Raw genomic sequence first — 24,334 nt, 5'->3', positions numbered from 1 at the left:
GGCAGTGGTTTGGCCTCAGGAGGGTCACTGCAGCCGGAGCCTGTCACAGGCCTGCTGACACACATAGCACCATAGCATATAGTGAAATCTCATTGAATTAATCACAGATTCAGGATTAGTTTGAAAGAAATTGTGAAATCAACATGCCGGTGGACAGGGAGAAAGCACCATTTACTATCAGTACTGGTTATGGGGAATTCTGCTGAAAGAATTGGTCTCTAATTCATATTTTAAGGTTAGTGAGGCATGAAAACATGATTCAAGAAAAACAAAAATATGGAAACCATAGTTTTAGAAAGCTTTCCCTTGAAACTAAAAATTGAAACCCTTATGACAAGGTGATATCAAGCATTTCTTATTTATTTTTTTTATCTTTAACAAACAGACATAGAAATATCATTTGTATCTCCTCAATAGACAAAATGATTCACAAAAACCATTTCCTAGAGACAAATTTATAAATACATTGATCGAATCATCTTAATCAGTAAAAATTAAACAAACAAAAAAAAAAGGGTGCCTGAAGCCACAGCAACATATCATGTTGTTCTATCAGATCTACCAACAAACAATTATGTACCACCACCAGCTGATCAACACTGATGCACTAAGGCTCTTTTTCTTTGCCTACCAGCAACAGACTCCTGTTAATGTCCACTTAATTGGATGCCCACAGAAAAGCTGCAATTTGACTCCTTAAAAAAAAAAAGCCATTACAGTATGCACATTGAGTGGTACTCCAGGACCAAGTACTAACAGTTAAAGCAAGAGATCATTCATTTAATTTCATGTACACAAGTACTATTATCAAAGTCATGCAATGAAATTTATTCTGACATCAAAACTTGCAATTAGATGGAAACTATAAAAAAGGACGGCAATGCTATACATCTACAAGTTAAGGCAATGGAATTAAATTCCTTTGTAATTGTGTGTGTGTGTGTGTGTGTGTGTGTGTGTGTGTGTGTGTGTGTGTGTGTGTGTGTGTGTGTGTTTGAAACCAACTTTGATGTGGAATTAAAGCTGCTCCATATCATATCTCTATGTATGTTTTCACTCTCAATCTACATCAAAAAACATTTTCCCCGTCATACTGAAGATCCTGGAAGTCAGGTACAAACCAAAAAAGTTAAAGATTTCACATTCCACAAAAAAGGTAATAAAAAACAATTCATTTGACATAAAAAAAAAAAATCAATACAGCCTTTTGCACAGTGCAATCACAGAACTGGAAAAAAAGCCCTTACAATCTGTACATATGGCATGGCTTTTTCTAGCAGAAAAATCAGAAGAAAACATCTTAAAAAATCATTAAGAGTGCAGAAGGGACCATTAAATCTCTAGAAAAATCAATGCACAGTCTAGTCAGATAAAGATAGACACGCTCAGAATGATAAAAGTAAAGGGACATTAGTGACACAATAGTGCTTCTGATTTATGGAATAATCCCACAACTCCTTTTCTTCACTTTACAGTGCCTCCTGGTGGTTGATATCAGTTACTGTGCTCTCTACATAACAGTCCCAGTGTCAATACGGAACTCTTTTACAACGTCTAAATTTCAAATTTAGCGTCGTCATTGAGAAAATGACTGATGAATCAGTAACTTTTCAGCTGTCAGTTTGTTCCAAATTCTCATTATAGTTTCAACAAAATATGGCTAAATATGCAGCCTTGGCAAAACAGTGAAGAGGTGGATTACACTGTAAAGTTGTTGTTGAGAAGTTTCTATGGCCACAATACTTTTTTTTTTTCCTGCTGTGAACGACCAACCACGGTGACTGACACGGATTTCAACCTGTGCACAGCTGCCATTCCTCATAAAAAGGAGACTCCTAGGAGTTTGGATTTTTTTCAAGTCAAGTCTTTCTATGTCATATGTTGGAAGTGTTAAAATGACTCTTGTTCATACAAGTTGTGTAGCAATACCTTTGTATAGCCCATACACTTTAAGAAATGGGTTACAAAATATGTGTATGTGCTGTTCAAAAATGCATTCTAAAGTTCAGTCACAACTAATCGGAGGCTTCAGCAGTCTAAGAGTCATCAAATCAGCCTTCGTCCTGGCAGTCATATGTAAGTTTATTACCTGTGGTTTGTTCTGGCAACAAACCTTTATGCTAACACCAGGACGTTTTCCTCTGCCACAGATCAGCAAAAAAATCAATCAATTTGGCAAACAGTAACTTAGCTGAAGCCACATATTAGCTTTGGCTGAACTTTAGAATGCATTTGTGCATAAACCAAGAGGTGTGGATTTTTGTCTCCTGTCTCTTAGCTGCTCCATGACGTTATCACTTCATGGCCAGAATGAACAGGAGAGATGATTACAGAGGCTCTTTTAACATATGTACGGGATCAGAGTGTTGTATTGAAATAAACTTGAAAAAAATCCAAACCAATCCTTTAAGATGGATTTGAAACCAGAACTGACATGCTGCTTGCTCTCAAACATTTCAGTAATTGATTTACGGGCAGCAGCATGAAAAACAAAACAAAGTGCAACATTCTGGGGAGTAAAAATGTATTGTTGTATTGGAACTTAAATTTTCCTAAAAAATAAAGAAAAAGAAAAAGCATTTATGTTTTTTTTTGTTTCACAATTATAAAGAACACTCTTGGAGAAAAAAAACACCTTTGATGCCATTGAAAAATAATTACATAAACATGTACCTCCACTGCAAGTCTACCTCTCCTGAAACTCCACTCTTTTTGCAGTGTAGTAAATAGTGCAAATTAGTTAAGATTTTAGTCCACAGGACCACATTTCATCTCTATATTTAGCCAAGCAGGTGATATCCACTGCTTGTTTTCTTTTTGTTTCGGTAACCAATAAACTGTTCTTGTATCTCAGACTCTCTAACTCTGTACCTGGTAATTATTGCATGTGACACATTTAACAATCATTTGCATATGCTTTGTTTGGACCTGTGATGTGACTTCATGTTTCTCTTCGGACCTTTTTCTTCTGGGAGGGTTTCGGAGGCTCTGCAGTCTGCTCAGACTTCTCTGCAAATAGATTAAAAAGTAAAAATCAAAAAAAGTTGTATTTAGAAGCATCTCCATTTAATCCTACAGAACATAGGAACATACATTACAGCTTCAGCCTTAAAGAAATGTATGGGAAAGTAGAGAGATTGACTTAACAGTTAAGAGTAGTTTTTATTCGGTTGGAACATTTACTTCCTGTCAGTGACTTTTTTCTTCACTGTGAGTAAACACAGATTCAGAGTCAGAACTTCTGAAACCTACTCTGAGAGGAGGATATGCTGGGATTCAGTTTTTTGGAGGCCGTCACTGGAAGCTCTTGGGGTTTGGGCCCTGCATTGACCAGGGGTGCAGCGCTCACCACCTACAATCAAACAAACACAAGGAAATTGACAAAACAGAGAAAACGCCGACAACACAGTAGTTTTATACCTTTGTGCAAGATATTAATCTGACAGTCTGATGTTTTGCTTCCTTGCCTGAGGCTCGGATGCAGCCTCCTCTTCTGTTTTCTTCTTCTTTTTCCTCTTCTTCTTGGATTTGGCTGCTCCCCCAGAGGGATCCTCTGTGTCCTTCTCATCCTCTGATACCTGCCATAAAAAAAACAACACTCAAATTATTTCAATTAAAAACTGAGATCACTAAGTCCTCTTGATTGCTTTCTGTCATGGTGAATGATCATGACAGAAAGCAATCAAAGGGTGCTTTTGGGATTAACACTCAAAATACAGAATTACTAAAGCCTATTCCACGTCATTAAGACTTTCAGGTCCTGGATAAGGGGGGTTCATGAGAAGAATACAGCACAAATAGCAGTGTGGAGGCCCTGAGGATTGAGAAAGACCTTGTTGGCGAGTGGCTGTTGCTTCAGCGGAGGGGCTGGTGTCAAGGACACAGGAGGCTCTTCATAGTTTCCCCAGTGCTCTGCTGGGGCATTCCAGTCAGAGCTGGGATCCGCTGCTGCCATCCCATCTGAAAAATTCACATCACCAGGATGGAAGTCAAGATACAGAAAAATCCTTAATGCTGTTCCCTTTGTTTTTGAACAAACAGCAACTGTTTAGGAGGGTGTGGGATGTAGGATGGGTTGCTGAAACACTTACTGAATCCAGACCATTCATCGTCAGCATCTCGGTGGCTTGCCCACTGCAGCTCAACGGAATTTGATATTGGGTCTATGAGAGACAGAAGGGAGGTAAATAAACTAAACTGACAGAAATGATTAAAAAAATGATCGAAAAAAACAATTGATGAGGTGATAAAGCTGGCAGTTAAACACAATATCAACCTGTGGTGTTTAGTCTCCGCATGGAGAAAGACACAGGGTTGTGTTCAGTCTTTATCCGACCATCAATGCCACTCCATGCTGCTGACGAGGGTACACAGAAACATGGATTTACACAAATATAGTTGGAATACTGTTCTGGCAATAATTCATGATTGAAAATACACCTCCCGAGACATCAAAACTGATTGAATCACAATCGTCATTAAGTCTTAATTTGGTTTTAATAACCCCTCAGGGTGTGTAACCTTATAAAATGTTATATAGAGAATGAATATTTAGGGTGTCTTTGTTGAACCAACAGTTGATATAATCATTTAATTGTTTCACCACATGCTAGCACAGCCACTTACAAAATATCAGCTCAAGTTTTAACAACACATCATTATAACTTCCACTCCTTATCAATCTTCATTTTTCTTGCAATACCACTTCAAGCCAGCAGATGGCTCAGTTGGACAGGGTCTTGTAAATAACTATGATCTCAGTGAACGTAAACTGAAGAATCTGATTTTCTTTCCCTTTTTTTTTTTTTAAATTTCAGCAGTCCAAACGGCAGTGTTGAATTGTTGTTACCGTAGCCTGTTTTCACTTAGTAACTGAATATTGAAATAGCAGTACAGGCACAAATGATACAGCATGCTGAAAGATCTGATCACATTGTTAAATTCAAATACAGTTAGAACTGGGACTAATCAGCCACCCGAGGATAAAATGGACTATGAATACTACACTGTTCACCTGAGGTGGATGTAACTTCTTCCAAACATCTTTACAGCTGCACTTTAACTTCATAGTCATTGTTTCATTTCAAGTCCAACATGCTGACTAGAGCCAAAACAATGAAAAACCTCACTGTCCCAATGTATGTTTGACTTTGCTGTGTTATACCCTGCTGCTGTTTTTGCTATTACTGTTTATATTTGTGGTGTAGAAAAAGGTCTGCCAATGTGGTACCTTGCGTCTCCTGTGTCCAGCGCTGGGGCTCAGCTGCGACCCTGTAATGTGGAGCTGTGGACACGTTACTCCACTTGGTTCCCTCCATAGCACCTCTCTGACCTGAGAGCTTCATGGAAATGTCAGTCCATCCTACACCGTTGACTGAAGGCTCCTCTCTCCAGCTGGAGGACACTGAGGAAGCAGGAACACAGACAGGAAGACAGAGAGTCAACAACCTTTAGTCAAGCAGATTTTAATCAAATTAAATCATATATCAGGGTTCAGACCAATGTCATTGATTTAAAAATCACTTTAAGACCTTATCAAATATTTACTTGTGAAAATAAAAAAGGCATTCAGGGAAATGGGAATTAATACAAAGTTTTCTCTGTCACACTCAGTCTTTACCAGCTCCACTGGCAGCATCCCCCTTTCCAGTGGTTCTTGAAGGCAGTGACTCTAAAACAAAGTGAAGGGAGAAAAACTATGCTTCAGTAAATCTCAACATTATTAGATCATTCTAGTTTTTGAGTATGAGTGAATGGCTACCGACAAGACAGTACATTCAGTACAGTAAATAAAACTAAATTTCCATCACATTTTAATGATAGGCCCAACCTTTTGATTACTACTCCTGCCATGTATATGACACAAAATCCCTATATTCTAACATCTAAATTTAATGTCATTCTTTAGATGTTAGATAAATACCATGGCTTCCTCTGTTCTTCTTGGTGTTGGTAGGTGCTGTGGCTACAGCTGCTATCACATGGGTTTTGGGGGTCTCCACACCTCCTGAACTACCAGAGTCCTCAGGGCCCTTGTCCTTTCTGCGCTGCTGCCTCTTCTCTCGGTTACTGACTTTGGTCTCCCATGCACCTGGTAGACACAAAAAAAACCCAACTACAATTGGTTAGGTGTCTTGGTGTGCACAATGTAATAATAACTATGTATTTTAAGGTTGAAGGAATGGATGCACTGAGGTTGATTATTCAACCAAGACAGGGAAAATAGAATGATACTTCTATCAATTCAGGCTAAACGAAACTGAAGAAGTCAAGTAGGTTGTAAATACTTGACACATGAGGGGTATGCACTGATTGACTAAACTGTCAGTTTTAAAATGAGAAGTTATGAAATTTCCCCTACAACAGACCATCATCAGGTTCCTTCGTGTCATTTGTAGTCACATGTTGGACTGGTTTCACATCTGTCTTGGTTTTCTTTTTGTTCTTTTTCACTTGCACTGGGGCCTGGACCTGGACCTGGACCTGTGGTCAGAGAGAAAAGTTACACAAAATTGAAGGATGGGGTAATAATAAAAGTTTATATTAATGACAATCATATAACTTTGGTGTACATTGAAGCCTTATACATAATGGAAAATGTGACCAGCAGTGACAGTAAGGCTTCAGTATTATTTCATCAATAACGAAACTGTCTCATGAGATTGTATAAAACTAATGGCTGTCTTGCCCTCAAACACCCACCCTCTAACAGTTTTCCCCTTAATTTTGGCAGCAGAAGCTCAAACATACCTTCTCAGTTTTGATGTCAGAGGAAGGCTTGGAAACCACAGGAGTCACTTTAACTTCCTCCTGAGCAACAGTCACTGGTTGCCCATTGGACTGAGTTTTCTGGGGGAGGAAGGAAGCAGAAAAACAGCATGATGTCTTTGAAACCAGTCATGCTGCTAACCTTTAATTTCAAGATTTTTACACTGACTGTATCCGACTTTGCTGTTTACTTCACAAACATACCTTTCAACTGCAACATAAACAAAAGCTTTTAAGTTTTTAAGTAAACATCAACTTAACGTTATATTTCTAAAACTACTAAAGACAGGATCCATGTGGTGGTCGATAACCTTGATGACACCTGACCCCGAAGACGTTTGACTGTGGATTGAATAGCTCACGTAGTCCTGAACTTAAGCTTCTGAAATATTAAAAATACAGACAGCTTTTTAAAACTCAGATAATCCTGTTCACAGATGAGAGAAAACCTTGCCATTTTCACGCTATCAACAGTTTACTAATCGGAGCTAGATAGTGCTCCATCTTGTTTTACTTGTTTACGTTAACTATCGTTTGTGACTTGTCAGTTGGCAGCTAGTTAGCATGCTTTTCTAAACAAGACGCTGCTATTCATTGTATCTTTAGTCTTTTCTTTATTTTTGTAATTTGTAAGTGACTCACAGTATTTTCTTTAGATGGCTTAATTTATAGTGTTTAAACAAAGCGTCTTGTGACGCTTATTAGAATTCAAGGTGTGTGAGATTACCAAGTTAGACGGTTAACAAACGTAAACGTTGAACTTGACGGCTCTTTCTGATAAAATACCAGTGGGGATAAATGTATAAATTGAGCTAACTGAGTAAACACTTTTGTCAGTTGTTTCTGGGCACGACTGAATAGATGTACTTATTTTGATTGTACCACTGTGACTCTACCGTCCGTTAACGCAGACTGCGGTACCTTTTCAAGCGTTTTCTTTTTGTTCCTCTTCTTCTGCTCTTCTGGTTTCGTAGTTTTGACAAGATTGGCCTTGTTAGGCTCACCGCTGCTTTGGGTGAGCTGGGATCCTCGCTTTTTCCCAACGAGCAGACCGCCGCAGACGGCGACCCAGGACAGACAGAGTAGCAGCAGCAGACCCACCGCGGCCGTGGACAGGATGACCCACGTCGGGTACAGCTCGGGCTTCAGCCCCATATCCACACCGAACTGAGCCCGAACATACCCTTGCCCCGCAGACAGGAGCTCCTTCAAACGGCTGGAAAGCAGTTCGGCTTTTTCCAGCGCAAAACCTTCCAAGTCCCCAGCCATCTTTCGAAATTGCGAAAACACTAGCTAGCTGTTAGCTATCATTGCCTGCATCCGTATGCTAACGGAGGAGTGGCTAATCTAATCTGGTTGCTGGAGAAATCTCAGGGAAAACTACAATTAGATGTATATAAATATTTTTTATTCTGGTCGTTAGGAAGTCAAATAATATGAGATAGATTCAGGGATTTGGCAATACCTAAATAATATAGTTAAACAATTACTCACCACCATTTGAAAACGGCCGGTAATGACGACAAAGAAATTACTTTCATTTTACAAAACATTTTATTGTACCTTTAAAAATGACAAAACGCTAAAACAGTTCACCATAGAATCCAGTACCCAGACCTGCAGACTCAATAAAATATTATGTATATATTTATCATCTTTAAGTGTCAAATAAGGTGTGAAACAGTTGTTCCTTGTAACCTCGCTCATTATTTATGCTTAACTAAAAATGCCTGTTCTGAACTGTTTCCAGGTCAAAATTGGCCTTTAACATTCACCTTATTCCACTTTGCAAACTATACTGGCTGCTAATTCACTTGAGGTGTATTTCCCATTCCTCAGCCAAACGTAGCTGTAACATGTGGAGGTTTTCTTTGCCAACTACTACATAGAAGAAAAATTAAAATAAATAGGCCAATGGTAACAGTGATCTCTGTTTCAGAAGTCTGCATCCAGTGTGAATTCACAGTCTGTCATGCTCGACATAACTCCAAATCTCTGATACTCCGCCACTCGTTTCTCAAAGAAGTTTGTTTTCCCCTCTAGGGAAATGGACTCCATGAAGTCGAATGGGTTCTCTGCTTGGTAAACCTTGAAAAAGAGAAGGAAATAAGTTTTCCCATTACAAACAGTTAACCAAAAATCATTAGTGAAATAATCTGTAAATTTTATGTTAAAAACTTTTTTGCTGGGAATATGGCTTCTAGACCAAGGCATTGGGGGATCCACTTCTTCAACAGCATAGCTACCATAATATAAAGAAATTAAATGAGAAATGACCACCTGGCTGCCATTTAATTCAAATTTAAATAGAATTACTTTAGCCAGTCCGAGGTCAGTGAGAAGACGGTCAGCCACAAACTCGATGTAGTGTTTCATCAGACAACAGTTGATTCCAATGAGATCCACTGGCAAGGCCTCTGTCAGAAACTCCTGCAACACCAAACAGGATATTTATTTATTTATTTATTTACAGAAATGTATATCCTCTCAAGATTATTGTCTTTCAAAATCAGAAAGTACATCAAAGGAGAATATACTGTTAAACACTTGCTGGTTTATTTCAATACCTATCCATAGAGACAAACTAGACAGTGAAAAACAAACATAGATATACTGCATGCTAAAATTTCTAATGTGGTAGTGTGGGTTGGGTAATAAATCATAATAAAGCATAAATCCTCCAACACTAGCTGACCTGCTCAATGCTAACAGCTTTTGTGATGATGTCCTTCACTCTGTCCTCTGATGGCTTTTTCATCAAGTAGCTGTACAGCAGGCAGGCGAAGTTACAGTGCAGGCCCTAGGAGACACATCAATATACATGTGAGGATAGTTGATACTGAAACGGGAAGATCAACCTTTAACTGTTTTCAAACTGTGACCATATTTACTACCCAAACTGACCCTAGAGCACCTTAGCTACTGTGAAAAATTTTAAATAACAAAGTGTGGAAGGAAAAGCTGAACAAGCCAGCAATCACATTATAGGAGTGGTAAATGCAGACACTATGGTAGCAATATAAGTAGCTGAGTGACCTGAAATAAACAGGAAAAACATGCACTGCCAAACCTCAACAGGTGTGTAACACAAAGTTGTCAAAGATTAAAGTTCCACACCTGCATTGAGTAATATGTATTGTGTAGCCTGAGATCAAACATTCCTCGTTACAATATTATATATATAAAATTATTATACATATATATATATATATATATATATATACACATTCTGGCAGGACAGAGAAGCAGCTACAGAAGCAAACGTCTCATCACACTGTGCTGCAGAACAGAAAGGTACAGGAGATCCTTTGTTCCCACTGCCATCAGGCTATACAACACCTCAGCCAAAGGAAGTGGACTAATCTAATTATTATTGTTCATTTATTGTTAACTGTTTTATTATTATTATTATCAACAATGAGCTAATGGGCACATGAATTTCCCCTAGGGGATAAATAAAGTATCTATCTATCTATCTATCTATCTATCTATCTATCTATCTATCTATCCGTCTATCTGTCTGTATGTCTGTCTGTCTGTCTGTCTGTCTGTCTGTCTGTCTGCAGCTGTCCTCAAAGTTAAGTGGACTTTTCAGTTCAGTTTAGTTGATAATTCCTCTCACCTCATCCCTGCTTATCAGCTCATTGGAGTAGGTAAGCCCGGGCATGAGGCCTCTCTTCTTGAGCCAATAGATGGCAGCGAATGAGCCAGAGAAGAAGATTCCCTCCACAGCTGCAAAAGCCACAATCCGCTCCCCTGAAGGCAGAAAGTCAATGTCAAAACTACTATTAACCCCCAGTAAAAGGAAGCTCATCTGGGCAAGAGTTGTTCATTATGTTCAATCTATGATATGATGATTTTAATGGCATGTTGTACTTACCAAATGAGGCTTTGTTGTCATTTATCCACTGTATGGCCCAGTCTGCTTTTCGTTTCACACAAGGCATAGTCTGAATGGCGTTAAACAAATAGTCCCTAAAACACATGCAATTTATTAAAAAACATTTAACATTACTAGTTCAAAACATACATAACAAAGACAGTGCCTACGAAAACTATTCACTCCCTTGGTTGTTTTTTTTGTTTGACTGATAAACAATAATGAATCATATTTGAGCCACTTACTTTTTTATAAAAACATAAAACATGGCAGAACCTCTGAATGTGCGGGACAAAACGAAGGAACAAAGATGCATGATGTAGAACAATAAAAAATGATGTCCATATACTTTTTATAGACATAGTAAATAGCTTGTTTAAGCATGAAAGTGTTGTCTTCCTAGTCTGTAGGGACATCAAAGCTGCACCAGCTGGGAATGCAACAGACATCACCACAAAGTGTTGTTGTTGATATTTCCTGTGACAAACAGGTGCAGATCTTACAGTTTGTTTTGAATCTTCAGAAAATTTGATGTACAGGGAGAATTTGTCGCAATAAATAGTAATAAATTCAAAAATTAAATTAAAAAAATGTAAAACCTGCTTGAATCAAAAAATTAGACAGAACCACTGAGCCACCATAAGAAAGGACTAGACCAATAAGAAACTGACCTTTCCTTCAGATCCCTAATGTAAGTGTTGATGAGCATGCTGTACATCTCTGAGTGAACAGTCTCTATGAGAATCTGGAAGCTGTAGAAGGAACGTGCTTCAGGGAGCTGCACCTCCTGGGTGAACCTCTGCACCTGTTAGTTGAAACACAAATACAAAAATATTACCATGACACTTTATTGTATGCAAAAATATAATTTCAATTCAAAATTTAAACTTAATCTGACTTTAGTGGGTCATTCTTGATGGTGTATGTCACAAACAGTTGATTGAGTAAACCATGTTCCAGTCAGGTGGCTATTTACAGTGTTTATGCTATCAAACACAGCATGTACCATGAACTATTAGGCTCAAAAGCAGTTCGTTTTGGCAGTGGCTAGAAAGATTTACAAGTGACTATGGAAGAAAACCAAGCTAGGCTCATTAGGTTCTATCTTAACTTGGCTGCCAATACATTTAACTGCCATGCTCTGAATCTATGAGCACTTGTGGTGGGTCTATAGAAAGAAATATTACATCTTGTTGTCTCTTTAGAGGTGTACAACCCACAAAACAGCTGAGTGACATCCCTCTGGTATCTCTCTCACCAGGTTCTCATTGACGATACCGTCACTGGCAGCAAAGAATGCAAGGACATGGGAGATGAAGTGTTTCTCTTCAGGTTTCAATCTGTCCCAGTGTGTCAGGTCTTTGGAAAGATCAACCTGAAAGACACAATATGAGCAGTAAATCTGTCCGTCTCATAGATTGTTCCGGTTTTTCCAATGATGAAAAGCTGTGGTAGGCATTGAATGTATGTATGTATATTGTGGGCGGTGGCTACATGTAAATCTGTGTGGAAATTGATATGAAAAAAAAATTACTCAGTAATTGAAAAGTTGTTTTTATTTTTAGTATTTTCCCCTTAAGGCAGTCAGAAATACCAAAATAGCAATACCCACCTCCTCCACTGTCCAGAAAGAGGCTTGCGCCTGCTTGTACATCTTCCAGATGTCGGGGTACTGGATGGGAAAGATGACAAACCGTCTGGGGTTTTCTCTGAGCAAAGGTTCATCCTCTGTCTCTGAACCATTTCGGCAGTCTGGATCTTTATCTTTGATGCCATTCTATAAAGAGCCAGAGCCCAGTAAGTAAACACACATATTTTCACCTCACATTTAGTTTTGTATTTTTCTGATGTTTTTTAATTTCTGAACTGGGGTTCAGTGGGTACAACCCCGCAACAGTAATTGTCAACTGTAGACAGCTTGTTTTACAATATGTACCTTTCATTACAAAAGATGCCACTGCGCATGCGCATTATTAACTCGTAACAACCATAACAATGGACATATAACCTTCACATGTTTAATATGGGATTTGTATAAGTCTTCACGTTGAACGTTTATCTTGTTACCAAAAGTCTTGAACGTTAAGGCCCGAGCGTAGTCGACGGTTGTGTTGTATCCGACATCGCGTCACTGAGTTAGCCAACATTACCAGACGAGGCTCGATTTAATATTACGTTAGCCATAAACCATAAGCCATAAATACGCTGTACTTTCACAAAGCGAGGCTAAACTTGAGTCAGCCATGTGGTGTGTCAGACCACGTTAACACACAGGCGACAGATCTGACAGTTACACAAGTACGCTCTTTATCATTATTTAACGTTTCCCTATATGAATTAAGCGCAGTAGCTAGCTGCATTGAAACTGCTTACCGGTTGTTTTAGGTCATCCGACGGACGACTTATATTCACGAGATCCATTTCCATGTCATTCAGAGTATTTAATTGGGTTCTTCTAGCTTCTACTCAGTGCCATGACTTCACGTAACTGCAGCTGAGGCTTTGTTGGTTAGACCATTTAAACTGACACCCACAGATCAGGCGCTGCGCCTCTAGCGATCATGTATGAAACCACAAAATCTCCATGGTGAATGACAAAATTACTATAAAATGCAGTTTTAGTCATTGGGAAAATACCTATTTGACAGAGCAAGGGAACACAATTACAATAATTCAGACTAATAAATTCTTTTATTGGACAGGAATGTAGTTTGGCATTTCTCTACTAACAGCATGCTTACACATGTATTGTCAACATTGAGGAATTTTGCATATAATGCCTTGCGTTTTCAATGATGACCCCAGCATGAATTCAGAAGTGGATCTCAATGTGTGTGAGCCAACAAATCCAGATTGCTACACTGGTATGTTATGTATCCCCAACCGGAACACATCGTTTGTGCAAGCCCATGCACAGTTTTGGTTCTTCAGCATAAACACTTGATGGAAGGCCATTGGTGGATCATCATCGACCTGTTGCAGAAAATGTTTGAGCACAATAATGAGAAAAATTGTTAACTAAGGCAGAAATGTTTCCCTTACATGCAATATTTGCAATAAAACAAAGGCAATCAGATTGTCAAGGAGGACAAGGGAGTCTGGTGTACAAAATAAAAAGCTTTGCTCTATTTTGAAATCTATGCTACAAAATTGTTTTGAGATACTTAGCAGTGACAATCAAATGAAGCAGGTGTACAGGATGATCTATAAATAATGAGTAAAGAAAAAAAAGAATACCAAGCCATGTTGGCCTGCACTGTAGCACATATATACAGGTTGTACAGTTGAAGTCAGAAATGTACATGCATTAGGTTGAAGTCATTAAAACTTTATTTTTAACCACTCCAAAGATTTCATGTTATCAAGCTATAATTTTGGCAAGTCGGTATATTTTGTGCATGACAAGTAAGTTTTTCAACAATTGTTTACAGATTGTGTCACTTCTAATTCACTGTATCACAATTCTAGTGTATCAGAAGTTTAAACTCACTCAGTTAACTGTGCCTATAAACACATTGGAAAATTCCAGATTGACATCATGCCTTTAGCTTATGACAGGTTAATTGACATAATGAGTTCAGTGGAGATGTACCTGTCAAAGTATTTTAAGGCCAACCTCCAAACTAAGTGCCTCTGTGCATGACATCATGGGAAAATCAAAAGGAATCAGCCAAGATGTCAGAAAAAAACTGTGAACCTTCGAAAGTCTGGTTCATCCTTGGGAGCAGTTACCAAATGCCTGAAGGTACCACATTTATCTGTGCAAAAAATAGTAAGCAAGTATAAACACCATGCAGGTGTCATACCAGTCAAGAAGGAGACATAAGAGATGAACTTATTTTGGTGCAAAAAGTGCAAAGAGCAATGAACTTTGTGAAGATGCTTGAGGATTCTGCTACAAAAGTATCTGTAGCCACAGTAAAACGTCCTATATCGACATAACCAGAAAGGCTGCTCACCAAGGAGGAAACCACTGCTCCAAAACTGCCATAAAAAAGCCGCAGTTAGTAACTGCACACAGGTGCACAAAGATCTTAGTTTCTGGGGAAATGTCCTGTGGTCTGATGAAACAAAATTGAACTGTTCGACCATAATGACCCTCCTATATTTGGCGAAAAAAGGGTGAGGCTCGCAAGCAGAAGAAAACCATCCCAAATGTGAAGCATGGGGGTGGCAGCATCATGTTGTGAGGGTGCTTGGCTGCAGGAGAGACTGGGGCACTTCACAAAACAGATGGCATTATGAGGAAAGAAAATTATGGGGACATATTGAAGCAACATCTCAAGACATCAGCCAGGAAGTTGAAGCTGGTCGCAAATGGGTCTTCCAAATGGACAATGACCCCAAGCTTACTTCCAAAGTTGTAGCAAAATGGCTCAAGGACAACAAAGTCAAGGTTTTGGAGTGGTCATCACAAAGCCCTGACTTCAATTGAAATTCTGTACACAGAACTGAAAAGGCGTGTAAACCAAGGAGACCTAGTTACACCAGTCCTATCAGGAGAAACGGGCCAAGATTCCAGCAATTTATTATGAGAAGCTTGTGGAAGCCTACCTGGAACATTTGACCCAAATTAAACAATTTAAAGGCAATGCTACAAAATACTAACAAAGTGTATGTAAACTTCTGACACACTGGGAATGGGATGAAAGAAATAAAAGCTAACTAAATGAGTCTATCTACTATTATTCTGACATTTTACATTCTTAAAATGAAGACAACAAATGTTTATTAGGATTAAATATCAGGAATTGTGCAAAGTGTATGGAAACTTCTGCCGTCAACTGTACATCTGTGGATAGTGCAGACCCAAGCCTGTTAACTAAAATCTACCAGCTTACCTGCAACTGTCCAAACACCATGATGAGGATACAGCTATCTATCGTGGGTTGGAAGTCTTGTTCTGTGATAATGTGCTTAATACGCTTGAAAGGCAAGTTCTGTGGATTGGAAATAAAATTATTATTGGAATATACAGCAACATCCAGCAACCATAATGATTTGCTATTAATACTAAAAAAGGTGGGACAGTGTTCAATGCAGAAAAGTGAGACAATACTATCTGTTGAAATGTGTGAACAAATGCAGGCACCTAAGGCACAATAACCACAAAAAGCAGCTTGAACTGGAAGCCTACAATTCCACAGTTTCTTTGTGGATTGTGATTAATATCAACCATGGTAAGAAGAGATACTTACTGCTAGTTTGCCTGTAATGGCTTCTCTTCCTTGAAAAGGTGATCCTTCCCATGTCAAACAAGCATCAGCAGACTAAGAAAAAGAAGTTTGTTTACATTACATACATGTACACATTTTTAAAAATCATACATTGTAACATTTACAAAAGTAACTTGAGTGTAACATGAATGTTTACTGAGATGCAATTTGGTTTGTAGCAAATGTCATGTTGTAGCAAACTTAAAATGGACAGTGAACAAACGTACATAAAGGTTACCCAGTCCCATCCTATTGGTATTGTCAAACTGGTTGTAATATTCTTGCACAAAGCCCTCTCCAATCTTTTGCCATATTTCTTTCTCACAAGCCATGTGTGAAGCTTTGGATCTGAAAGAGAAAAGAGTCTCATCATTAGCTGGCAGTCAGAGTTGTGGTAGACTATAGACTGTTCAGTGAAGTCATACTGATGTACACATTCTCTAACGCAAGATTTTGTAGCACCCCTTAGTCGCTCCTGTAACTTAACATAAATGCTGTGTGTATATATATATATATATATATATATATATATATATATGCGCATGCTATATACTCTTGCCGATGGGGCAAGCTCAGTATAACAATATTTTAGTTATATAGTTGCCACGTGTGTAATTTTATTTTATAAGTGTTTCATAGTGTGGGGAAGGAGAACCCACAGCAACTCCTCTTCTTTTTTTATTCCTATTTTTTATTTAATACGGTTTTTGATGTTTATATTTTATATATTTATTCAGTATCTGGCTTTACACACCTACAATTCAGCAGATGTGGTTTTAAAATTTCTAACTCTATTGTTCTATTGTCAGACAGACAGGCAGATAGACAGAAAGTCAGTCAGTCAGTCAGTGAGTGTGTGATTGGTCATCTGCAGTATACAACAGCTGCAATGATGAAGATCAAGCTTCATATGATCAGGTTCTTCTTACAGATGCAACTGCTGTTGAGAAAAGCTTTTCATATATAGGTTATACAGCAATAAATGTGGGTTTTGAGTAACAACTGTCAACTAACCACAACATGCAGATACAGAAAATACAATATCTTTATTTCTGTAAAATTAAATTCTTAAAAAGGGAGGAGGTTTACAATAACAGATAACTGCCACGTCCCAACAGGACACCTTAAAGATCCTACTAAACAGTGATATCCCCAACACAAAGTTAAGCACAGGTCTATACTCCCATTTTAAGGTAGACCACTCGACCACGGCACGCTATCACCCTCTAGTGGAGGCACGGCAATTTACCTTACCACACTTACCTGTCAAACCACACAGTACAGGCACTGTAATCCACACACCCCACTTAAGGTGAAAACAATTTTAACTATCCTGCACAAGATCGAGGTGTAGTCTCCCATCTTCCCTCAGCACCTCTAAAATACCGTTACTCACATGTGGCAACTGTATAATTATTAAACTAATGTTTTACTTATTTCGCCCCGTTGGCCAGAACATGGCAAGTCAGTGGCAGCTGAGTTTGCCACAGGAAGTGCCACAGCTAGCTGCCACTATCTGGACTGGCTGTATGTCTTCAGGGTTTTATTTAGCGCTGCAATGATTAGTCAATTGATCGATCAATCCTCAGTCATCATCGATCATTTCAATCGTTTTTCAACCAAAAATTCCAAACATTCGCTGGTTGAAGTTACTCAAATGCAATAATGTGGAGCTTTTCTTTGTCATTTCTGATCATAAGCTGAACATTTTTGTGTTTTGGAGTGTGTGATGACTAATACAAGCCATCTGAATACGTAAGCTTTGACTTCAGAAAATGACAGTGGGTACATTACACTATTTTAGGACATTTTTATAAACAAATCGATTAATAATAATGAAAATAATAGTTCGCTGCATCCCTAGTTTTATTCCTGCTGATGGGGATTACGCCAAAGACAAAAACAGAAATACTAGCTTGTATTGATACATTTGTATTCTGAAACTATCACTAGTCATGCATGAGTTTCCAATGTTATTTTCTGTAATTGGCCCGAGTCATAGCAATGTATTTTCGTATAAATGGGAGCTCGGTACAGAAAGCTCCATCAAAGGTCCATCAAAAGTTACTACCGGCGGTCCAACAACTGTTCAACGCCGGGAACCATCGCCATAAATGAACTTAACTTACGGCTAACTTTGCCGTTAGCACACAGACTGCCTTTCTTCCGGAACCGTTTTATTAATTTTCCTTGTACTTGCCTGAATAAAGCCGTGCTGCTACAACTAGGCAAGTTATCACCTTTGAAAAGCGTTAAACTAAAAAAAGAGTAGGCCTACTTTATCGTGTTGCAAGTTTTAGCTTACTTTTTCAGGCAGCAGGCCAGCCAGCGTGGAGACAAATTCAATCAGACCGGGACTTATGGTGTTCCCGCTTCCTCCGAGTTATGACCAACTTATGACGTCGCTTGCAAGCTGACCAATGAGGACCCACATTTCTGGAATGTAATATTTGCCCTGAGTTTGGCCTGTCAGGACCTCTTTCTCCACGACTAGGTACCACATCCAAGGTATTAGGCCTACTTCCAACAAGGGCAATATCCCATTATAGATGGTTGGTATGAACGTCAGTCATAGTAGAGGATGCGGGACACACTCTGGGGAAAGGCTGTCTGAAAAACTGAATTCAGGGCTACAAATCTCAATACATTTTAAGGTCGATAGACAAGTGGTAACCTTTGTATATACACTTTGATGCAATCTATGGACTAATTAAAAACCATTATGACCAAACTGAGAGAAATTACAAATAATGGGACATGCAACAAAGAACTTGTCTCAAATAAAACTTTAATGATTATTTTAAAAACGTAAACCAAAATCAACCTGTAAATGAAACATCTTTATTCCTAGCTATTTTGGCAAATAATTAATCCAAAAACGAATCACCACTGCGACCATTACTCATTAAACCTTGTTCGAAGGGTAAGGGCCACATCACATTTTCATCACTGGCCCAGACTTTGATTCATCAGATAGTTGGACTTGTGAAACGAATACAATTTATCAATAGTGTGCTTCTTTTTTTTTTTTTCTTTTTTAAAGGTGCCATTAAATGTAGCCCCACATCATTGGGGCAACTGTCATCCATAGCCAGTAAAGTCAGGCTTGCAATTAAGTGAATATTTTGAAGTGGAAGACATTAAATGCTTAACTGGATGAGATCAATATTGCTTGGGGAGAGTGATGAGATATTAGAAATACAGATTAATTCATAACAGCGTGCAGGTTTTTTACAAACACCAGTAACAGGAATGTAATTTATAAAAAAACGCTGGGTTAATTCTTCGTGTAATACATCTTTAGATGTTTACAGGTCCTCCTATTGTACCTTCTTTACAGTGGGTTGACTTTGTCCTCCTTACTTGTCACATTTAACAGCTGACATTGTTTTCTTCACAACTGTTGAAAACAAGACTGACAGAAAGAAGACCCATTTAGGCACTTTTAAAATCATTTTGCTACAGTTCAGTGCTTGTTGCTGCCAGGACACTAAAAAATGCTGAGTGTCTTCACGCACTTGACTTCCAGTGACTTGTTCAGAAAGGCTACTATTGCTTTGTTGAGGCCGCTGTACCAATAGATCCTCTTGCAATGGATGGCAGTAAAAGTTGTCTCTACAGTTTCACCCAAATAGGCCTCTGAGGTTAGACCAAGTTATGTTAAGTTAAATGTTCTAGCGTGTCACTGTTCTGGCTGTGATGTGAAATAATCATCTGTCCGAAACACACTGGGGATCTCTTGACGCTGATGTGGTGCTGGTCTTCTTGGGCTGGCCGGTTTCTGTCAATGAAAACACACAAATTAATCTTAATTGTCCAATAGTACACCCTGGAGAACAATTTTAAATATGCTAACTAGGAAAGGGTCTCAGGCATGTTCAAGTCAGTGGTAGAAAAGACTATTTCACACCATAGTTCACTGTTTATGTCAGTATTAACACAGGAACACATAAAATTCATAGATACTAAAAAACAAAACTGACAATGTAAAACTACATATTCACAAGCACATGAGGGAGCTCTTACATTTAAGAAGCCTGGGACACTCATTGTGCGAAGGATCTTCTTGAAAGCACCAGGTAGTGTTCCTAGCTCTCCCTCTGCCTGCGTGACTTGCTCCTCCATGGCGCTGACATTGGCTCCCACCATCTTTACAAAGGCCTGTAGGCACACCAGGCATAACGTGGCAAAACTCTTTCTCTAAGATTCTTGGCAAAATTATTTAGCATTTTGTGAATATTTTGTAAAAAACTAAGTGTTTTGTAAAAAAATTGTGAATATAACCAAGAAGGCCCTTTACACGAGGAATGGACAAAGAACAAATAAAACCAAAGATTTCATACCTAACCAAAAAGCGCAGGCTTACAATTAATACGTTTATGTATTGGCTAGTTGGCTTCTGTCTCAGTTATCTACTCAGTGTGTGTGACAATATTAGCCTTTGAAAACAAGAGCATACTGCACTCCAAGACCATTGTTTACTTCCATTTTTGATAGAAGAAAATAGGAAGTGGCCAACATGTGAAAACTGACTAGTTCACAGTATTTATAACACTTTCTCCTTTTGTGATGAGGATATATCGTATACTTAATAATAAAAAAACACTTTGCACAAATCTTATTTTCATCAAATTACATCATAGGTTTCATGCTACATTGATTTCACAGTCCTTAATGGAGTAGTTTACAGTCTGCTTTGCTCACAGGATGCCATTCGCTAGATCAAATGTATATTACAAAAGCACTGTATTTTGTATGAAGCAGTACTGACCCTTTGAACCTCACAAAGTTAAAATGATCACTTACCTCTAACTTATCAATTCTTCTGTATATTTGTCTCATTTCATCAGACTTCTGCTGGATTTGAGGTAGGTTTTCATTCACTATCTGGGAAGTGTCATTACGGATCTGGAGACAAATCATGAAAGGATGCAAGAGACAAATATGCATGTAATTCAATAAAAAATGAGATACAGTGCACTCATAACAATCTTAATAATAACACACAATCTTTCACTGTTTCACAGCCTGACCTAGCTTACCATGTCCAGCATTCCAACAAACTCATCGACTCTGGTCAGCATTTCTTCCAAGCTCTTTTCCAAGCACAGGATCTAGAGGAGAGATCATTTAAAGAAAACATTGTTAAATGTTACACACATACCAACTATGACTTGACCTGACCTGCTGAACCTAAAGCCACCGATTACACATTGAATGAAATGAGGCAGCTGGGGACTTAGGTGACAGTTTATGTGCACTTCAAATTCAGTCCTATGCGCTTGTTTAGGCTGGAATTCAGTCAAATGCCTTTAAATTGTGTCAGAAAGGACCCCATGGCCAAAAACACAGGGGCCTTTGTCTTCCTACAGAGCCCGCTAGCTCATTTTATAAATTGCCAGGTATCATGCTGATCCAGTTAATGTCAACTCAGGAGTGACAGTGAGTTGGTCGGTCAGCCATCATACAGTCAGTAACTACAAATACAGAACACTCCTCTCCTTAAGCTGAAGACAACTGACACTTTTTGGAGTTGACAAAGTCTGTGGGCTCAGACTGTTTAAGTGTGTGATATTATAAACAAGTTTTATTTGACTATAGGGCCAGAAAAAAAGAAGTGTGGACACAAGTCACATGGCCTGGTTTCAAATCGGTCTCGGGAGAGAAATCTGACAACTCAGATTTGACTTTAACGACAATTATTTGTGACTTCACTTGAACTTAAGCCTGGAATGACTTGAGAAAGATAAGAAATAACTTTAAACAGTCAGTGTGCAGTGGACCCTTCATTTTTCTGACAATGGATATACTGTACTTTGAATCAATCTGATTGCACCTCATCGCATTATATTAACAGGAAGACGAAAGACGACATCTCAAACGCGATTAGTTCTTCAAAAATGAAAGGAAACATGCAAAACATTTGGCTTATCAAATAATAATTTTGCCTGAAATACTATAGAGTTTGTTTTAAAGTAATAAAAACATTTCAAAGAGTACTCCAGAAATGTATTGTTGTAATTCTATAAAGATGGGAAGACTCTTTAAGGACTCATGATACTATAGGCATTGATCGACTCATTCACTGAATTTGACTACTGTTGATCTGAATGTAAAACTTAGTGTACAAATGTAGTGAGAACAATACAGCAGATGTGAAACGTTGATAATAAGAGCAGATTTTATTACATTCAAGTTCAGAAGTTCCCATTCTCGAATAAAAACTCTTGTGTGTGTGTGTGTACAGTGTGCTGTATTCATATCACATGTTCAGGTAATAACATAGCTGTGTGTATCTATTTAGTTATAATGAAGTTATAAATGTTGGTAAAAATCAAGCTAATAAGTCATTGGGTTTGCAGTTAAAATGTTAGTTAGGCATTGTTGTCCAATCAATTATACAAGGCAATACAGGGTCTTGGGTTTCCCCCCCGCCATTTGAACGTGTTAGTCAGGCACCTGCAATTATGAATTGTGGGTTCAACAGTCCATCAAGTCTGCATGTGCAAATGTAAATAAGCACTTTATAAATGGATTTTGGTCCAAATGTCCTTCAGCCCTTTTCCAGAGGGGAGGTGATCGAACAGCCCGTTGGAGGGGTCTCACCAACGAATTAAAGAGCTACGAAAACAAAGTGTCATGCTGGAGGAGGGTTTTCCACAATCTAGCAACCCAAAAGCTGTTCTTATCTAGTTGCTTACAGCTTATCTATAAAAGATTAGGAATGATTTATTAACACTGATAATTCTATTAATTACAGTTTACAAACAATCTGTCGCCTTTTCAGAAAGTGATACCACAAAGAGCTAACGTGAAGTAGCTAATTAGTCCGCACATGACCTGGTGACTGTCTCTTTTGTGTAAAAACCAACAGCACAAACCTCTTCTCCAGCTGTCGCTCTGATGTAATTGGAGTAGCTGAGGGCGGTGTGTCTCAGGACCTCGTCGTCCTGCTCCGAGTCGTGCTGGTCGGTCGTCCCGGGCTCTGCTGCTTCGTTGAGGCTTGGGCTTTGAGGGATAACGTTAGCTACCGCGCCGAAGCTGGGGCTCTGCGACACCGTGCCGCTGCTGAGGATTTCGCTCACCATGGACAAACTGCTCGCACTTTGGGAGACGATGCCGCTGTCTCTGCTTATTTCGGCACTGGACTCCTCCAGGGGAGACAAGAGGCCCACCCTGTCAATCTGATGATGGTCCATGTCTCCTCTCTTTCTCGGGTCTCCTGCCGTGTTTTGCCCTGTCAACTGACTGACTAGATCACGTGTGTTGTGCAGCCGACGGTGGCTCGTAAGAGTCAAAAACAGTGTACCGTACAATAAAGCGTTGAAAAACTTTGTACTTATTGACCACTGTAGACTGTAATGTATATTTCAGGTACACGTAGATTTGAAGTAAAAAACAAAAGACACGCTTATAAACCCTGAGCAAATCAAACAAAGAAAGATAATCACAAGTACTGCGATATAAATATGCAATAGGGAAGCACATCAAAAGTGAAAGACAAAACCATGTAATATATGGACCGTGAATTTGACTGAAACGTCGTTTATTAGTATGTCAAAAGACATCATACTAATAATCTGCTAACATTACTTTTGAAACAGGAGAGGCACAAAATGGTGGTGATGTGTCTGATAGTTTGGAAAGTGTTTTCATGTCACTATTACAGACGGTATTTTTACACATTCAACTCACAACCATTAATGACTCGTGCTGAGAAATTGTTGTCCAATCAATTATACAAGGCAAACGTGAATATTGCGTGAGACTAATTTTCATTCCGCGCATTGGACATTTCATGACATACTGTCATTGTAATCTTGGCCAGCAGATGGCAGACAGAATTACTGCATGGCAATGGACTTCAGTTGTCTGCACAGGTCTGATGCAAAAACTATAACATACAAAATATCTAATAGAATGAATTACATTACATGCATTTAGACATGGGCAGGTATAAGAATCACATTGGTGGAATTAAATGGCTGGGCTGCTGGAGTATTTTTTCCACTTTAAATTTTCCACTGTTTTATACAGTTAATTTTAATTTGATAGATCTACCAAGACTTTGTCAGTGTTAATCAGTCTATTAATGCCTGAATTGCAAAATGATCATCACTAAGCAGCCTCATGTTTGAGAGTTCAGTGTTAAGTCACTGATAGCAAAGATCGATTGTGTGACTGTCAGGATTTGGGGTCCCCCTTTAATCCTACAATCTGCTGCTTAGCAGTGCATACTACAATCAAAGTAGACCAGCTGGGTGTCAATGATCTGTTAGCTGTTTGAGGTGTGTGGCATGCTGAGTAAACACAACAGACACACATTCATTAGCAGAGAGGTGAAAGGAGCTTGTTGCTGCTGGAAGGCCTCTGACTCAGGACAATGCTGCATTCCTTCTGCATGTCCAGGTCAGATATATTGGCTCTATCCAACAGCTGGAGGATGATAAAGAATGGTTGTCTGGAAAGG

The 24,334-nt window shown here is 38.8% G+C and overlaps 4 protein-coding genes across 5 annotated transcripts; all 4 read right to left on the bottom strand.

The window, feature by feature from the left end:
- Positions 1-2,604: 2,604 nt before the first annotated feature.
- On the bottom strand, positions 2,605-8,249 carry LOC111223350 (protein LYRIC-like). Of its 2 annotated transcripts, none has more exons than XM_022747454.1 (12): positions 7,690-8,249; positions 6,751-6,849; positions 6,369-6,483; positions 5,924-6,091; positions 5,621-5,671; positions 5,231-5,404; positions 4,277-4,357; positions 4,092-4,163; positions 3,833-3,960; positions 3,468-3,578; positions 3,253-3,352; positions 2,605-3,009 (listed from the first exon to the last, which is right to left on the bottom strand). In XM_022747454.1, exons 1-12 carry the CDS (start codon positions 8,035-8,037, stop codon positions 2,942-2,944), a joined length of 1,515 nt encoding a protein of 504 aa, XP_022603175.1. In that variant the 5' UTR covers positions 8,038-8,249; the 3' UTR covers positions 2,605-2,941. The 2 variants fall into 2 exon arrangements, with proteins under 2 accessions (XP_022603175.1, XP_022603176.1); XM_022747455.1 differs by having other exon boundaries at positions 4,277-4,354.
- Positions 8,250-8,303: 54 nt separating this feature from the next.
- rrm2b (ribonucleotide reductase regulatory TP53 inducible subunit M2B) lies at positions 8,304-13,184 on the bottom strand. The gene is made up of 9 exons (XM_022747456.1): positions 13,022-13,184; positions 12,261-12,425; positions 11,907-12,023; positions 11,320-11,453; positions 10,649-10,743; positions 10,391-10,524; positions 9,464-9,568; positions 9,085-9,198; positions 8,304-8,856 (listed from the first exon to the last, which is right to left on the bottom strand). The coding sequence occupies exons 1-9, from the start codon at positions 13,073-13,075 to the stop codon at positions 8,704-8,706; spliced, it is 1,071 nt and encodes a 356-aa protein (XP_022603177.1). The 5' UTR covers positions 13,076-13,184; the 3' UTR covers positions 8,304-8,703.
- A 136-nt stretch (positions 13,185-13,320) lies between these two features.
- LOC111223352 (nuclear transport factor 2-like) lies at positions 13,321-18,247 on the bottom strand. Its single transcript, XM_022747457.1, has 5 exons — positions 18,170-18,247; positions 16,092-16,212; positions 15,847-15,918; positions 15,490-15,588; positions 13,321-13,621 (listed from the first exon to the last, which is right to left on the bottom strand). Exons 2-5 carry the CDS (start codon positions 16,194-16,196, stop codon positions 13,505-13,507), a joined length of 393 nt encoding a protein of 130 aa, XP_022603178.1. The 5' UTR covers positions 16,197-16,212; positions 18,170-18,247; the 3' UTR covers positions 13,321-13,504.
- A 388-nt stretch (positions 18,248-18,635) lies between these two features.
- Positions 18,636-23,116, bottom strand: LOC111223295 (biogenesis of lysosome-related organelles complex 1 subunit 4-like). Its single transcript, XM_022747386.1, has 5 exons — positions 22,746-23,116; positions 20,907-20,978; positions 20,671-20,772; positions 19,891-20,025; positions 18,636-19,645 (listed from the first exon to the last, which is right to left on the bottom strand). Exons 1-5 carry the CDS (start codon positions 23,061-23,063, stop codon positions 19,547-19,549), a joined length of 726 nt encoding a protein of 241 aa, XP_022603107.1. The 5' UTR covers positions 23,064-23,116; the 3' UTR covers positions 18,636-19,546.
- Between the last annotated feature and the right edge of the window lie 1,218 nt (positions 23,117-24,334).

The sequence above is a fragment of the Seriola dumerili genome, unplaced genomic scaffold, assembly GCF_002260705.1.
Source record: "Seriola dumerili isolate Sdu_G_001 unplaced genomic scaffold, Sdu_1.0 BDQW01000110.1, whole genome shotgun sequence".
Taxonomy (NCBI): domain Eukaryota; kingdom Metazoa; phylum Chordata; class Actinopteri; order Carangiformes; family Carangidae; genus Seriola; species Seriola dumerili.
This window is presented reverse-complemented; position numbering and strand designations above follow the sequence as displayed.

Coding starts and splice junctions, on each gene's coding strand:
- rrm2b (XM_022747456.1), bottom strand. CDS start 13,075: ATGGAAATGGATCTCGTGAATATAAGTCGTCCGTCGGATGACCTAAAA. Junction 12,426..13,021: donor CGGATGACCTAAAACAACCG/GTAAGCAGTTTC, acceptor GGCTCTTTATAG/AATGGCATCAAAGATAAAGA. Junction 12,024..12,260: donor CTTTCTGGACAGTGGAGGAG/GTGGGTATTGCT, acceptor TGTGTCTTTCAG/GTTGATCTTTCCAAAGACCT.
- LOC111223295 (XM_022747386.1), bottom strand. CDS start 23,063: ATGGACCATCATCAGATTGACAGGGTGGGCCTCTTGTCTCCCCTGGAG. Junction 20,026..20,670: donor GAAGAATTGATAAGTTAGAG/GTAAGTGATCAT, acceptor GTGTGCCTACAG/GCCTTTGTAAAGATGGTGGG. Junction 19,646..19,890: donor GTGTCCCAGGCTTCTTAAAT/GTAAGAGCTCCC, acceptor TTTCATTGACAG/AAACCGGCCAGCCCAAGAAG.
- LOC111223352 (XM_022747457.1), bottom strand. CDS start 16,196: ATGGCTTGTGAGAAAGAAATATGGCAAAAGATTGGAGAGGGCTTTGTG. Junction 15,589..15,846: donor CCATTACAGGCAAACTAGCA/GTAAGTATCTCT, acceptor TCCAATCCACAG/AACTTGCCTTTCAAGCGTAT. Junction 13,622..15,489: donor TGGTGTTTGGACAGTTGCAG/GTAAGCTGGTAG, acceptor TTTCTGCAACAG/GTCGATGATGATCCACCAAT.
- LOC111223350 (XM_022747454.1), bottom strand. CDS start 8,037: ATGGCTGGGGACTTGGAAGGTTTTGCGCTGGAAAAAGCCGAACTGCTT. Junction 6,484..6,750: donor CTGACATCAAAACTGAGAAG/GTATGTTTGAGC, acceptor CTCTGACCACAG/GTCCAGGTCCAGGTCCAGGC. Junction 5,405..5,620: donor GGATGCTGCCAGTGGAGCTG/GTAAAGACTGAG, acceptor CTGCTTCCTCAG/TGTCCTCCAGCTGGAGAGAG.